Genomic DNA, 13,199 nt, shown 5'->3' with positions numbered 1-13,199 from the left:
CCTGGGGCTCCTCGCTCCTGAGATATCCCTCCCGAATTTTTATCCCCCACATGTGAGTGAGAGACCAGCCTGTTCCGATCTGCGCCCTCTTTGCTGTCCCAATGGATGTGGTTTCTTTAATTCCATAGTTGTCAAGACTTCCATTCAACTTGATTTCTGATGGTTCCGAATGATGGTTGTTCCACATTCTAGTTGTAATTTTGATATGACTATGCTCAGAGGTGAGCCACGTCTGCCTGCGCCACCATCTTGACCGGATTTTCAGCAAATGTTTATTGAGGGCTCGCTATGTGCCAGCCTGTTCTAGCACTGGGGAGGTGGCCGGGAAGACATGGAGCGCCCTGCTCTTACAGGGCCTGTGGGGGGCACGGGAGAGAACACTGACAGGTAGGGACACAAACAAGAAAGGGACCAGTAGAGAGAAGGCCTCTGCTGAGAAGTGAAACTGGCGATTTGATGGTGTGAGCGGCGGTTCCGAGGAGACGATGTGTAGACTGAGATCTGAATGGGGAGAGGGAGCCAGTCTAGTGACGGCCACAGGGAAGGGTGGCAGGCAGAGGAAGGAGGTGGTGGGCGGGAGCTGGGGGTCAGGAGCCAGTTTGGTGTGCGGGTTTCTCTGGATTGTTCTAGTAACGAGGGGAGGGACTGGAAACAGGGCGGTTGGTACCGGCGTGACACCCAGAGTCAGCCTTCAGTCTGTCCTGGGGCCACAGTTAGGGTAACTGGCTAGTCCTCTGACCGTGTGCTGGGTGACCCTGTCCTCTGGGCTCTGGGGCTCAGGCTCACCGCCCCGCATTTCTCAGTGTGCAGGTGGGGATGTCCGACATCAGCCATCACTAGCGAGGTCCGTGGACGCAGCTTCCTCAGCCGCCAGTGGGTGCGTCAGCCGTGACCTCCCAGAGCTGCTGGTTTAGGGGCAGAGGTGAGCAAACAACTCGTTTTTCCTGTGGCTTTGGTTTTATACTTACAGTGTGGAAATACCTGTTCCTTACTTGCAGGGTTTCTTCTGAGCTCCTTTTGAGAAAAGTGTTAGGTTGCTGCTGTGACCCAGCACACCTGTGGGGTCCTGGCAGAGGGGACGCACATCTCGGGCCACACGCCCCCCTGTCCCCCTGCCTCTGGCTCCCACCAGCTCTGCAGGAGAGGCTGGCAGCCCGGCCCATAGTGCGCCGTGGCGGCCAGCCAGGTCTGAAGTAAACATGGGACATGGGAATTCTGAATTTTCCCATGCAGCTCTGCATCTTCCTCAGGTGTCTCAAGCTGGAAGACTGTACTGATCAAATCACAGTCCCTAGCTGGGCCCTGCGGGTGGGTGAAGCCATGAAATACCCTGTCCTGTGGTTCTCAGTCTCAAGGGGGCATTGCCATCTGTCATTAGTGGGTATTTCTAGTAGCTGCGTCACAGTTTTAGAAATGGAGACTCTCTGGCCCAGGGGTCACACCCAAGCTGCCTGGGGGAGGAGAGGGTTCCGAGGGCTGCTGCGCACACTCCCAAAGGCCTGAGGGAAGGTGGGCCTTTGTCTCCCCATAGAGCTGCAGGGCCAAGGTGGATGGCCGCTGCCAGGCTTGTGGCTAGAAATCTGCCCGTGGCAGGAATGAAGCGGTTTGTCAGTGCTGGATTTAGACCCCTGGTTTCTTGTGTCCTGATTCTTCTGTGCTCCATCACCCCACAGTTTGCTCTTTGGCATGGTTTTTTAAGAATGCCGTCCTTGATTTGTCATTTGCAAAACTACTTTGAGCAGTAGAAGAGGTGGGGGGGGGGGCATACAAGAATTCTCTGTATGTAATTATGCACCACCCGCTTGGGCCAGTCATGGGGCGGGGGCGTTGCTCATCCCACTGCCATTTCCAAGGCTGGGGGCGTGAGGCCAAGGGACTGCAGTCCGTGGCTGGGGTGCAGCTGAAATGGCCCGAACCGGGTCCCCTGACCCTGGCGCTTGCTCTGTGGGGCCTGTAAAAATGTCTGCAGCCACAGGCTGCTTCCCAGACACTTAATGGTTGGAGCATGTCGGTGAAGAAAATTGAAATTCTTTATGTGTGTTTTCAGTAGTTGATTTCTTTTAGAAAAATTAAAAACAGGAAAAGTCATGGGAGGCTGTTTGAAATCTAATTTGAGTTCTCCTGTGCTTGTGCCAGTGACTGTCAGATCCTGGAAGAAGCCGCCCCGGTGGCTCTTTGTAGGAAGAGCTCCTGCCTTGTGTGAAGGGTGGCACTGTCCAGCATGGGGGCTGTGGGCTCCCCGCCTGGGCCACTGGGCAGCCCCTCACACCTCCCCGTGACCGCAGGCTAACTGACCCCCTCGGTGCTCAGGGCTCTTCCACCTCCAGAAGGAAGTGCCAGACAGTTCACCTGCTTTGTTCTCTGCAGATCAAGTCTAAAGTGTTTGTTTTTCCTTGAAATTCTTTAAACATGTGCGTGCAGTTTTTTTAAGCCCACGTTTTGGATGGTGATATAAAATTTGATTCTCTACACAACAAGAAGTCATTGGAATTTAGATGCCCACATTCAGTCAGGGAAGAGAGGGCTTTTAATTGGCCAACTCTTCCTGTGTTTCTGGCATGGGTAAAGGGTTTTTTCTTCCCTTTTCGCTTCTCTCACTTTCATGAATAGTAGTTATAAGCCCTAAGTTATTGCTAGCGTGGCTGATCCAGAGTCATAATAGTCCTTTCTCCTTTGGCTGAAGTGATCACTGTGGAGAAAGAATGTGGCGACTGTCCATATTGCCCTAGCTGGACCACTGTCTTCTGGAGGGTCTGCTCCGTTTGGTCATGTGAGCTGCGGCTCAGCCACCCTGACTGCCTCCCTGTGATGGTCCTGGCCCCCCGCCCCAGCAGGAAGCTGCAGATGTGCCCCCGCCCATGGACTGCACGCACAGGAAAGTCAAAGCCAGCACATCAAGGCTTGCCGAGCATTTCACAAGCTTTGTGTTGACAGAAGTCATATACTGGCACCTGACACCCGCCTCAGTAAGCCTGCCGACCACCTGGGAGCTGCGTAAGAGTGTCCTGTCCCCTAAGTGTTGCTCCCAATTCCTATGTGTCTGGAGTTGTGAATAATGTTCACAGGAGACTCACAGAGGACACCCTGCAGGAAGGGTGGCTGTGCCCTCCTCCCTCAGCCGTCCCTGGCATGGGCCGTGTGAAAGATGGAGAGTGTGTGACGTCATAGGAGGCTGCCACACCTAGGCAGTTTGAACTGTGATCTGGGCTGATGATGACTGGATTGTCTTGGTCAATATTGAGTGACCTGTGACTGTTAGATCTTGGGCTGTGGTAGAGACGAATATTGCTATTCCTACATCGCTGGTCTTGACCCCTGATCCCTGTCAGATAGGGTGAACAGCTCCTCAGCACGCAGTCAGCTATGTGCCTGGGCCACAGGAGCACAGTGGCAGAGCGACACATGGGCTTTGACCAGGGACCCATTTGTGCTGCTCCAAACCATGGAAGCCTCTTCTTTCTCCCATAGTGGGTAAACTAGATTCGGAAGGAATGTCCCCACCCAGCTCCACAAGCCCTTGGAGCACATTGTTTATGGAATTCTTCTTATCTCCAGGGGCCTCGCTCTAGCCTTGGAATTTTTGCCTGTTTGTTTAGTTTTCTTCTGTTTGCTATTTTTTAAGTCTGTTTTCAGGCTCTACTGTCTTTAGACTGCTCGTATTTTCAAATTTGCCAGTTTTTCTTCCCCAGCTTGACCCTGCAGATGTGGTTATTCTGCTGCTACTTTGTGGTCTGCCATCACAAGCCACTTTCAGAGAAAGAGCCTGGAGAGCCTGCACTTTGAGGAGTGATTAGCCTCCCAGGAGGGACCCTCCAGCCAGCCTGGGGCCAGGGTTCCGTGTGTCTGAGGAGAGCGGGCTGCCGTCTCTGCACTTGTAACGGCCGCCTGGTCCTGCTGGAGGTCTGGGGAGGTCAGCTGGCGCCTGCGTGTGTTTGGTTGTTGCGACTTCGTCCTCTCAGGTGCTCAGTGCGGAGCGTGTGGTGGGAAGGGACAGAGCACACGTTGCTATTGGTTGCAGTGACTGCATTGGCTCATGCCGCTGCGAAGTCCGCGGGTTAACGGCCTTGGGCACAGATGGACCCGGAGGCTCCGAGGGTGGCCTTCTTGCTCCTTCTCCTTCCCTTGGCTCCTTGCTTGCATCTGCGTCGGCTTCAGACTTAGGGCAGCCCTCCCCCTGTGGTGGCTTCCGGTAGCTTAGCCACCCTGCTGGTTCCCCAGTAATTTCAGGACCCATCCAGAGAGGTCTCCAGGTGGTCCAGTCTGGATTGTCCAGCGGCCCCTGACCAGCCGCTCTGGCTGGGGCGCATGGAGCTCTGACTGGCGGGGCCGGGCCGGGCCTGCTCCTGGTCACTTCCCCCGGAAGCCCAAGGCTCTTTCCAAGGCAAGGGGATGTGGCTGTTTCCCAGGCAGAAAGTGAGTGTCCCCTCCCACCCGGACGAGGCTGCGGCTGCTGAGGGGGAGCCTCCAGGGGCCCGGCTGGCGGAAGGCTGACAGGCGGCGCGTCGCCCCCTCTGCAACTCCCCAGACTGCCCTGTATGCCCGTTTCTGTGCTGTTGGGTGGATTTTATCAACTCATTGTGGTCCCCAGTGGCTGTCTTCTGTGCAACAGAAACCCTGATTCTTAATAAAATGAATTATTAATTAGTACTGTTTCAAAACAGGCTATTCAGGGCTGGAGTGGGGAGGAGTGTGGGGCTGTGCTGGTTGGGAGCCCCAAGTGATCTCATCCGGGGAAATCGGTGGCTGTCTTCTGGTTCTGGTTCCAGCTCTCTTGGTAGGTGCAAAAAATTTATTTGCCTTGAATAGTAAATACCAATGTGGAGTCATTTTGCTGTCTGTCTCCATTCAAAAGTATTTAAAGTTTGAACAGAATTATATAAACTCACTTGCTTCATTCACCACTTACCATAAAATAGTTCCAAGTAATACCTGATGATAGAAAAATATTTCTGGCCGTTGCCAGTGTGGCTAAGTTGTTGGACAGTCATCCTGTACACCTAAAGGTTGTGGGTTCGATCCCCAGTGAGGGCACATGTCTGGGTTGTGGGTTCAGTCCTTGGTCGGGGCTTGTATGGGAGGCAGCCAATCAATGCTTCCCTCGCTCTCCCTCTCTCCCTTCCTCTCCCTCTAAAGTCAATAAACATATTTTCTTTTTAAAAAAAGTTTTTTAAAAAATTACTGATTTCAGAGATAGCCCTCACAAGAGAGAAAGATAAACATCTATTTGTTTTTCCACTTGTTTATACATTAGTTGGGTGCTTCTTGTATGTGCCCTGACCGGAGATCGAACCCGCAACCTTGGAATATCGAGACGATCACATTTTCTTTAATTAAAAAAAAACCAACATGTTTCTAAAGGCATTTCTGATGACTAATGGTGTTTGTCCCTTCAGTTGTCAGTACGTAAGTTATGAAAATGAGTCCTTCCCCTTTTTTCCTGTTGGTCTGTACTTTAACCAAGTTTGTTTTCCCTTCTTGTTTTGACTATGGTCCCTACCCCCTCCTCCCCACGTGTGTCCTGGAGGTCTGTAGTAAATGCCTGGCTGTTTCTGAGCTGATCGTATTTCCCCGGGCTTGAGTGAAAAGCCTGTTTTAGTTGCTTTTGCATGCACGTTAGTTCAGACTCGGCAAGTTGGAGAAAAAGCTGGCCAATTGAGAAGGAAAGTTCGGAAAGTGGAGCATGCTGACTCTTCAAGGGTGAAATCGGGACTCCGGCTCTGGGAGTAACCCAGCGTGTGGACCTGAGGGTGCTGTGTGCTCGGACTGGCTCCTGGGAGGGCGCGCCGGCAAATGGTTTCGGGGAGGGCAGGTGTTGATTCACTGCCCAGCCTGAGGTTGAGGGGAGATGTTTTAAAATGGGGAACCGAGCCCAGAGGTTGACAGGGACAAGTGCGAGAGCCACTGAGGCCCGCGCCTCCCGTTGGAGGGGCGAGGAGAGCTGGCGCTCCTGTGTCCACAGGACTCCGTGGTGGGATTGGAAGTTGGATTGGCAGAGTATCAGAGGAGGCCTGTGACCCATTCGGCCTTGAAAATAGTTTCTTGAAGGTGCCTTTGGTGTATTTTCTCCTCTCAGGAACTTCTTAGCTCCAGACCTCAGCCCTCCCACCGTTGGTTGGTCCTGAAAGCGGCTCTTGTCTATAGCTTCAAGAAAATAGCAGGCAGCCGTTCATCTTAGACAGACTTTATATTCTAGTTCTGAATATAACAAATCTCATATTAGCTTTTTCTTCTCCTTGAAGCCTCACTATTTCCAAGAGTCTGCCAGCAGATGTCTTTGCAAGTTGAGCCTGTTAGAGGAAGCCCCTGCCTTGGTCTGCAGCCCCATTTCTAAATTGTGTGGCATTCTTTCCCAGCCCCTGTCTGTCAGCAGGAGCACCCTACCCTGGCCCTTGCTCACAGGGATTGCTGCCTTTTCTTTTCTACCAAAGGCCTGGGAGGCTGTGGGCGCCCTGCCCTGGTTGGGCCTCATGGCCTCTTCCTAGTCTCCCTGGAGAGGCAGAGTATACCTGCCCTCAGGGGAAGCCCCTCTCTTGGAGGCAGGACTCTTGTCATCTTGGAGTATGGCCAGGCCCAGCTGTGTTGACTGTCACCAGAGTGAGATGTTCCAAGCTGTCTTTCTTGTTTTGTTTGTATGGCTGCATGTGATGAGTGGTCACTGATGGCATTTCCTGTGGCTTCCCGCTTCTGACCCTTGTGTTGGCGTATTCGTTCAGAGGGCAGTGGGCGCATTGCCTGTCTAAGGCTTTGAGACGGGTGGGAGCCATTCATTGTTTCTCTGGCAGAAGCAGCCCAGCAGCGTGTTGGAGAGAAGGGCCGCTGTGGGGGGAGGAAAGAGGGCCCTAGCCGGGGTCCGCAGTCAGCTGCAGGCTGCAGGTTCCTCCTCTGCGCCAGGGGAAGAACAATCTTGACCCAGAAGGCTTCCTGAGCCTGCCATGCAGTGAAAATACAACGCGTAGAAGAGCCATTTTCAATGGAAGTATTTCGAAAATAGAACAAAAATAGAAAATTGTCACAATGTTTACTTCTTTTCTTCCAAAGACTTAAAATTGAGTTTAAATTTTATGCCACATTAACCTGTAGTATTGAGAGGGCCGAGCCTGAGGCACCCAGGCGGTGGGGGTGGGGCAGTGGGTGGTGGGGGACCTTTCTGTCCGGACCCGGCTGTACGCTCTGTGGAAGTCCCTGGAGTCTTCTGGGCCCTCATTTTATACATGAGGAGCTGCCTGTGTCACTGCTTCCTGTCCTTGCCCTCAGCTGCCCTCAGCTTTGAAGACTGTACTGAGGGTCATTTCTGGCACCAGTCCTTCCCATGCCTGCCTTTGCAGCCCCAGCACCCAGCTGAGCGGGTGGTTCTGGCTTTGCATCTCCAGGTCCCTGTACTCCATCCCCTGCCAGATGAGGCCTTCCTGAGGAAAGGGACATCATTTTCAATCCACTTCATAAATTTATTCGGCAGGGTTTATATCATGTCAGGCACAGGGCTAGGTGCTGGGTGCTCATTGGTGAACACGACTAGTGGGGGCCCTGACCGGTGTGGCTCAGTGATTTGGGCATTGTTCTGCAAACCAAAAGGTCGCTGGTTTGATTCCCAGTCAGGGCACGTGCCTGCGTTGTGGGCCACATCCCCAGCTGGGAGTGTGCAAGAGGCAGCCAATCGATGTTTCTCTCACACATTGATGCTCCTCTCCCTCTCTTTCTCCCTCCCTTCCCTGCTCTCTAAAAATAAATAAAATATTTTTTAAATTAAAAAACAAAAAAGACTAATGGGGAGTGGCCAAACGTGTGGGGGAGAGCCCACTGTCAGAGACGTGGAGCTCACTCTAGCTTAGTCAGTGTTTCTCTCCCGGCGAGGGAACAGAGAGGTGTGTTTGTGGCACTGGGTTGGGTGAGCCAGTTAATGCAGAATGCAGAGTGTCAGCTTTCTCCTGGACATGCAGGGGTTGGCCTAGAACCAGGTGATTTCTAAGGTGTATTATACAGCTCGGGCCAGATTCTGGGGACTTTTGAAAACCCCGTGGAAGGCCTTAGCTGTGCTCTGGAAGAACACTTGGGAACCTTTATAAAAACTCAGGAGAAAGTGGTGCTCACAGAGAAGTCCCTGGGCAGCTGTACACACGGTGGACCAAAGCAGGCAGAGGTGCAGACTGACATGTCTGGGTTATCATACACCTGAGATGAGGGGCTTTCTTATTCCCAAACGTAATTTAAAATCTGTCAGGATCAGCCTCTCCCAACGTTGATTCATCTGTAGCTGGCTTTTGCCATGAAGTGAAAATACAACCCATAGAGCCATTTTCAATGGAAGTATTTTGAAAATAGAACAAAAACAGAAAATTGTCATAATGTTTACTTCTTTTCTTCCAAAGACTTAAACTTGAGTTTAAATTTTATTCCACATTAACCTGTAATGTTGAATCTCTTTCATCCGGGAAGGCTGGAGTATGTCCAATGACTGCCCCCCAACACCCCCCCCCCCCCCCAGAACCTGCTGTTTACAGAAATGCCTCAGAGGAGCAGTGAGTGTTTTTCTCTCTCTCTCTAGGTCATGGCTTCCAGCCTCTCAGACCTGAGTCTCCAGGGGAGGAAATGACTGTCAGGGATCTCGCTTCAGATCTGTTACAGAGACCAAGCCTTTGCAGGGTGCAGACTTGCCCGGAAAAGGAAAGTTTCTCTCGTGGAAGGGCTTTACGTTTGTAACCAAGAAAAGAAAGATGACGACTTCGTCTATCAGGCGGCAGATGAAAAACATTGTGAACAATTACTCAGAAGCCGAAATAAAAGTACGTGAAGCCACCTCCAATGACCCATGGGGCCCGTCCAGCTCGCTGATGACCGAGATCGCGGACCTGACCTACAACGTGGTGGCCTTCTCAGAGATCATGAGCATGGTGTGGAAGCGGCTCAATGACCACGGCAAGAACTGGCGGCATGTGTACAAGGCCCTGGCGCTCCTGGACTACCTCATCAAGACAGGCTCCGAGCGGGTGGCCCAGCAGTGCCGAGAGAACATCTTCGCCATCCAGACCCTGAAGGACTTCCAGTACATTGACCGGGATGGCAAGGACCAGGGCATCAATGTGCGTGAGAAATCCAAGCAGCTGGTGGCCCTCCTCAAGGACGAGGAGCGGCTGAAGGCTGAGAGGGTCCAGGCCCTCAAAACCAAAGAGCGCATGGCCCAGGTCGCCACCAGCATGGGCAGCAACCAGATCACCTTCGGTCGCGGCTCCAGCCAGCCCAACCTCTCCACCACCTACTCGGAGCAGGAGTATGGCAAGGCCGGGGGATCGCCAGCCTCCTATCATGGCTGTGAGTAAGGGAGGCGCCCCTCACCCTTTGCCAGAGCGTGCTGTGTAGGCACAGTAGTTCTGGGCAACAGGTGGGTGGGTGCCCTTGGGCGGAGCGAGATGGTACACCTGTCCTTCGTCTCAGTTTCTGGGAGCCCAGACAACAGTGCCCTTGATCTGTTACAAAGGGCCTTTCAGCCCCGTGGCTGCTTTGGCTCAGGTATCTCAAGACCCTCTGCTGCTCTCAGTCTGATTCTGTACCTGCACCTCTAGGCAGGACTGCCTTCGGGGAGAGGCAGGCGTGGAGGCAGGCCTCCCCCGCTTCCTCCTCGGGGGGGAGGGGGGGCTGGAGTGAAGGGATTGGCCTGCGCACAAACTGGGGAGTTCACTGTGTTTGGTGGCTTAGGAGGTGACAAGTGCTTTCTCTGGGTACTCTTGTTTCTTTGATCTCATTTCGATGTTTTTCAAATGACTGGGCTACAGGTCTTCAGACTGGCTCAGTGTATTTTTCTACTTCAGCATCACAGGGCATGAGATGGTGTGTCTCTGTCTCACCTCAAGAGGGAGAAGGCAAAGCCTCTGCAGGGACCCTGTGGGCAGGGCCTCCTGGCCCACATGTGGACGGGAGTTCTTGGTGACTGGTTTGCATGGCTGGGCCTGTGCTGGCTGAGGCTGCCCTGCTTCCTCATTTTGCATGTTGGATTACTCAAGGCCCCATGTTCTGAAGAGGTTTCAGGGAACAGAAGTGAGCTCAGGGCCTGACGGAAGCTGATCTCTGGGCAGTGTTGGCATCCTGGCCTCTCCCTGAAAGTGCTCCGGGCACGGCCGCCTCTGCCTGCACAGTAAGGTGTTGAGACAGGGGCCCTGGTGGCCTGCGGGGAGGAGGGGGTGGCATGCAAAAGTGTGTCTTCTGTCTGTAAAAATTAAATTAGGTCCCCATATCCTTTCTTTTTGGAATCAGTAACACTATGTCAGCAAAACAGACAACTTTTTTTAAAGGAAGTTGTTTGTAGTTTGACAAATTCCTGTCAGCCCTTGCTTAGTCAGTGGCTCTGTTACCAGACCACGTACTAACATTTCCTGCTTTTGCAGGTTTCAGTTTGACTCTGTCCAGCCACCAGGAGCTTGGTGTGGTAAAGCCACAGGTCGGGCCTCTAGGGATTGTACACTGTTATTGAGCTCCCAGAGGTTAGCGTTTCCTTGTCCCATCATGTCCTCACTTGGTTTGAACTCTGCTTAAGTGAAAGTGTGACCTTCACAAAAGGGCTTGAAACAACGTCGGGGCCAGAACACTTCAGAAATAAAGATTGCCCTTTAGGAAGTGAAGGTGTTTGTTTCTCTCCTGGATCCTCTGCGTGCCCGGCAAGGCCCCCTGGAGTTGAGGTGGCCTCCCGGCCCCTTGGCGTCCTCTTGGGGAGGCGGCTGTAGCGGGCTCTGTGGCCCCCCGGGGCTGCTCTTCTCTCCGCCTGCTTTTTGTAGTCAGCGTTTTCAGGGAGCCCGAGGACACAAAGCGAGGGGCTGAAATCGTTGTCTGTAGTTTGATAGTTTCATCAGTAGTTCGTGGGATGTCCCAGGGGCAGGGGCAAGGCTGTGGGCTGCAGGAGCCCTGGGCACCTGGGTCCGGCCTCCTCCCGGGGACTGCCCGGCCGTTCCCTGGGCCCGCAGCTGCTGCCATCGTCCCAGCTCGGATGGTTTCTGGTTCCCTTAGCCCTTGAGCTTGAGCTGCATGTTCAGGGGCTGAACGTGGGGGGTCAGCAGGCTGCTCACTGCCTCCCAGAATGCCTGCTGGGCGTTGGCCTCGGCCTGAACCTCTGCCGCTCCTTCTCCCTCTAATGGCGTGTCTTTCTCTGTGTGTGTGTGTGTGTCCCTGCCCAACAGCGCCCGAGGCCTCGCTGTGCCCCCAGCACCGCACAGGGGCCCCGCTGGGTCAGAGCGAGGAGCTGCAGCCGCTGAGCCAGCGTCAGCCCTTCCCGCCGCACCCGGGGCTGGCCTCCCACCCAAATGGTGACTGGTCCCAGCCCTGCCTCACTTGCGACTGTGCAGCCCGAGGTGGGACGGCGGTTTGCTTTTCTCCTTCCTAGAAACGCTGGGCAGCTTGCTGGGGGTGTGCTTGTCATGTCAGTACAGCCAACTCTCTCCCTGCCTCCTCTGGACCTCGTGGTCCAGCCTCCAGCGGACCCAGGGCACCTCTCCTGCTCTCCTCTGGGGGTCCGAGGCCTGCTCATGCTCCCCCACACTGGCCCACATTACTCGTTAGAAGTTCTGCTGGAGGCTTGGTGGGGGAGCCGCTGTTCGGGTCAGGCGTGGGGTGGTTGTCCGTGCTTTCCTTGTGTCCCCGGGTCCTGAATAAATTGGAGGGGGCTCTACTGTCTGCCAGACCCGGGGGTAGTGGAGGACCAGACCACGTGGCTTGTTGAGCCAGAAAGGTGGTGGTTTAAATCTCAGTGCTGGACAAACCCAAGGGCCTGGCGGATGGTCGTTGGAAGCCATTATCCCTGATGCAGTGACGCGTGCTTTACTGAGGACAAAATGGGATTGTTTTTGCTTCTCAGCTGCTGTTCTTCCTGAAATCCCCATTACCATGGTGAACAGAGAGTTAGCTGTACTGTCAGTTCTGGGTCACAGCGTTTGAAGATACCTAATTCAAGGGGTAATTAAAAATGGGGCTTCTCTTTTGACTAATTAATAATGTATCCTGGTCAGAGTCTACAACTGTTGCAGGTTAAACTGAAAACAGATTTCACCATTGCCTGCAAGAAAATGCTCTCAGTCTAATCTACCTTGGGTCCCAAGTGGGGCCCTGCTCCAGAGAAGAAAGCTGTTGTCGAGGGGGCCCGACAAAGGGCCTTTGTGTGGCTGCCCGGGAAGGTGCGGCCAGCCGTCACCCAGCCCTGGGAGCAGGGCTGCCTGTTCGGGCCTCGCTAGCGTTACAGCTCGTTTGCCTTGGGCATTCATTCGTGCGGTCCCTTTATTTCGCTCTGGGTATTTGCTCGTGCCCCCTCTTCCCCTAACACTTTGTACAGGATTTGTAAGGAGGGCCAGCTTTGCACTGTAGAGCAGGTAAAAAGGTCAAAACAAAGTGTGTTTTCAGGGAGCTTCCGGGGGCACCGAGTTACAGGTCTGTTGGTCTCCCCAGGTCTTTGGGGCCATTCCCAGCAGTTCCCAGTGTTCCCCAGAACTCCAGGAGCCCCCCTCCCTTTGCTTTTCCCAGGTTCTCCCCATCCAGTAACTGATAGGTCTGTTTGAATCTCAGTGGGTAACTGTAGTCACCTGGCCCCCAGCCCTCCTGCTGGCAGCCGGGCTCCCTGGGACATTTGCATATTAAAATCAGGCTGCAGGGCACCTGCTCTCCCACTGTGGGAGCGACACCCTGCTCCTCCAGGCCGGGGTCCTCCGCCTCTGGGCCTCTGCCCTGCTGTTCCTCCCGCTTGGGGGCCTCCCCTGCACATGTGACTTTCTCTTCTTCTTCTGCTCTGGTAGAAATTAAGGATAAAAATGAGTTTTGTTTGTTTTTGACAAGTTCTCATGCCCTGGATGAGTTTTGGGCACACGAGTGATACCTGCTGTCATGTGTCATTGTTGAGTCGCTTCGTGTGTGCCTGCTGCTCCATATTTCACTCCATGAGGGGTCTGCCGGGGGTCCGGACCCTGTCTTGTGGCTCCTTTCTGTTCTTTCTTGGCACCTAACAAAGCGTTGCGTGTAAGGCCAGTGCTTCATACATGCCCATCGGCAGGTGTGCTTTGCACACACTGGCCCGGAATCCAGCAGTGGGGAAGTCCGGCGGACGCCAGCCAGCCAAAGTGCAGGCTGTGATTCTGGGGAGACGTGTGTGAGAGGCACACTGAGGATCCCAGACCCCTCGTGGGAGCCTGGTGGGCACAGCTGCACTCAGGGCAGGGATGGGGGAGGCAGTA

The 13,199-nt window shown here is 53.9% G+C and overlaps 1 protein-coding gene across 1 annotated transcript in view; it reads left to right on the top strand.

The window, feature by feature from the left end:
- Window positions 1–13,199, top strand: part of EPN2 (epsin 2) — an 80,425-nt gene that overhangs the window by 33,355 nt on the left and 33,871 nt on the right. The window contains exons 2-3 of the mRNA XM_090291291.1: window positions 8,543–9,306; window positions 11,163–11,333. Of these exons, the coding sequence (XP_090147417.1) occupies window positions 8,712–9,306; window positions 11,163–11,333 (766 nt within the window). The 5' untranslated portion in view covers window positions 8,543–8,711. The remainder of the gene's footprint in view (window positions 1–8,542; window positions 9,307–11,162; window positions 11,334–13,199) is intronic.

This window comes from Furipterus horrens, unplaced genomic scaffold (assembly GCF_987537825.1).
Source record: "Furipterus horrens unplaced genomic scaffold, mFurHor1.1.pri manual_scaffold_11, whole genome shotgun sequence".
NCBI lineage: Eukaryota > Metazoa > Chordata > Mammalia > Chiroptera > Furipteridae > Furipterus > Furipterus horrens.
Note: the sequence above shows the minus strand (reverse complement) of the source record. Positions and strands in the feature narration are given on the sequence as shown.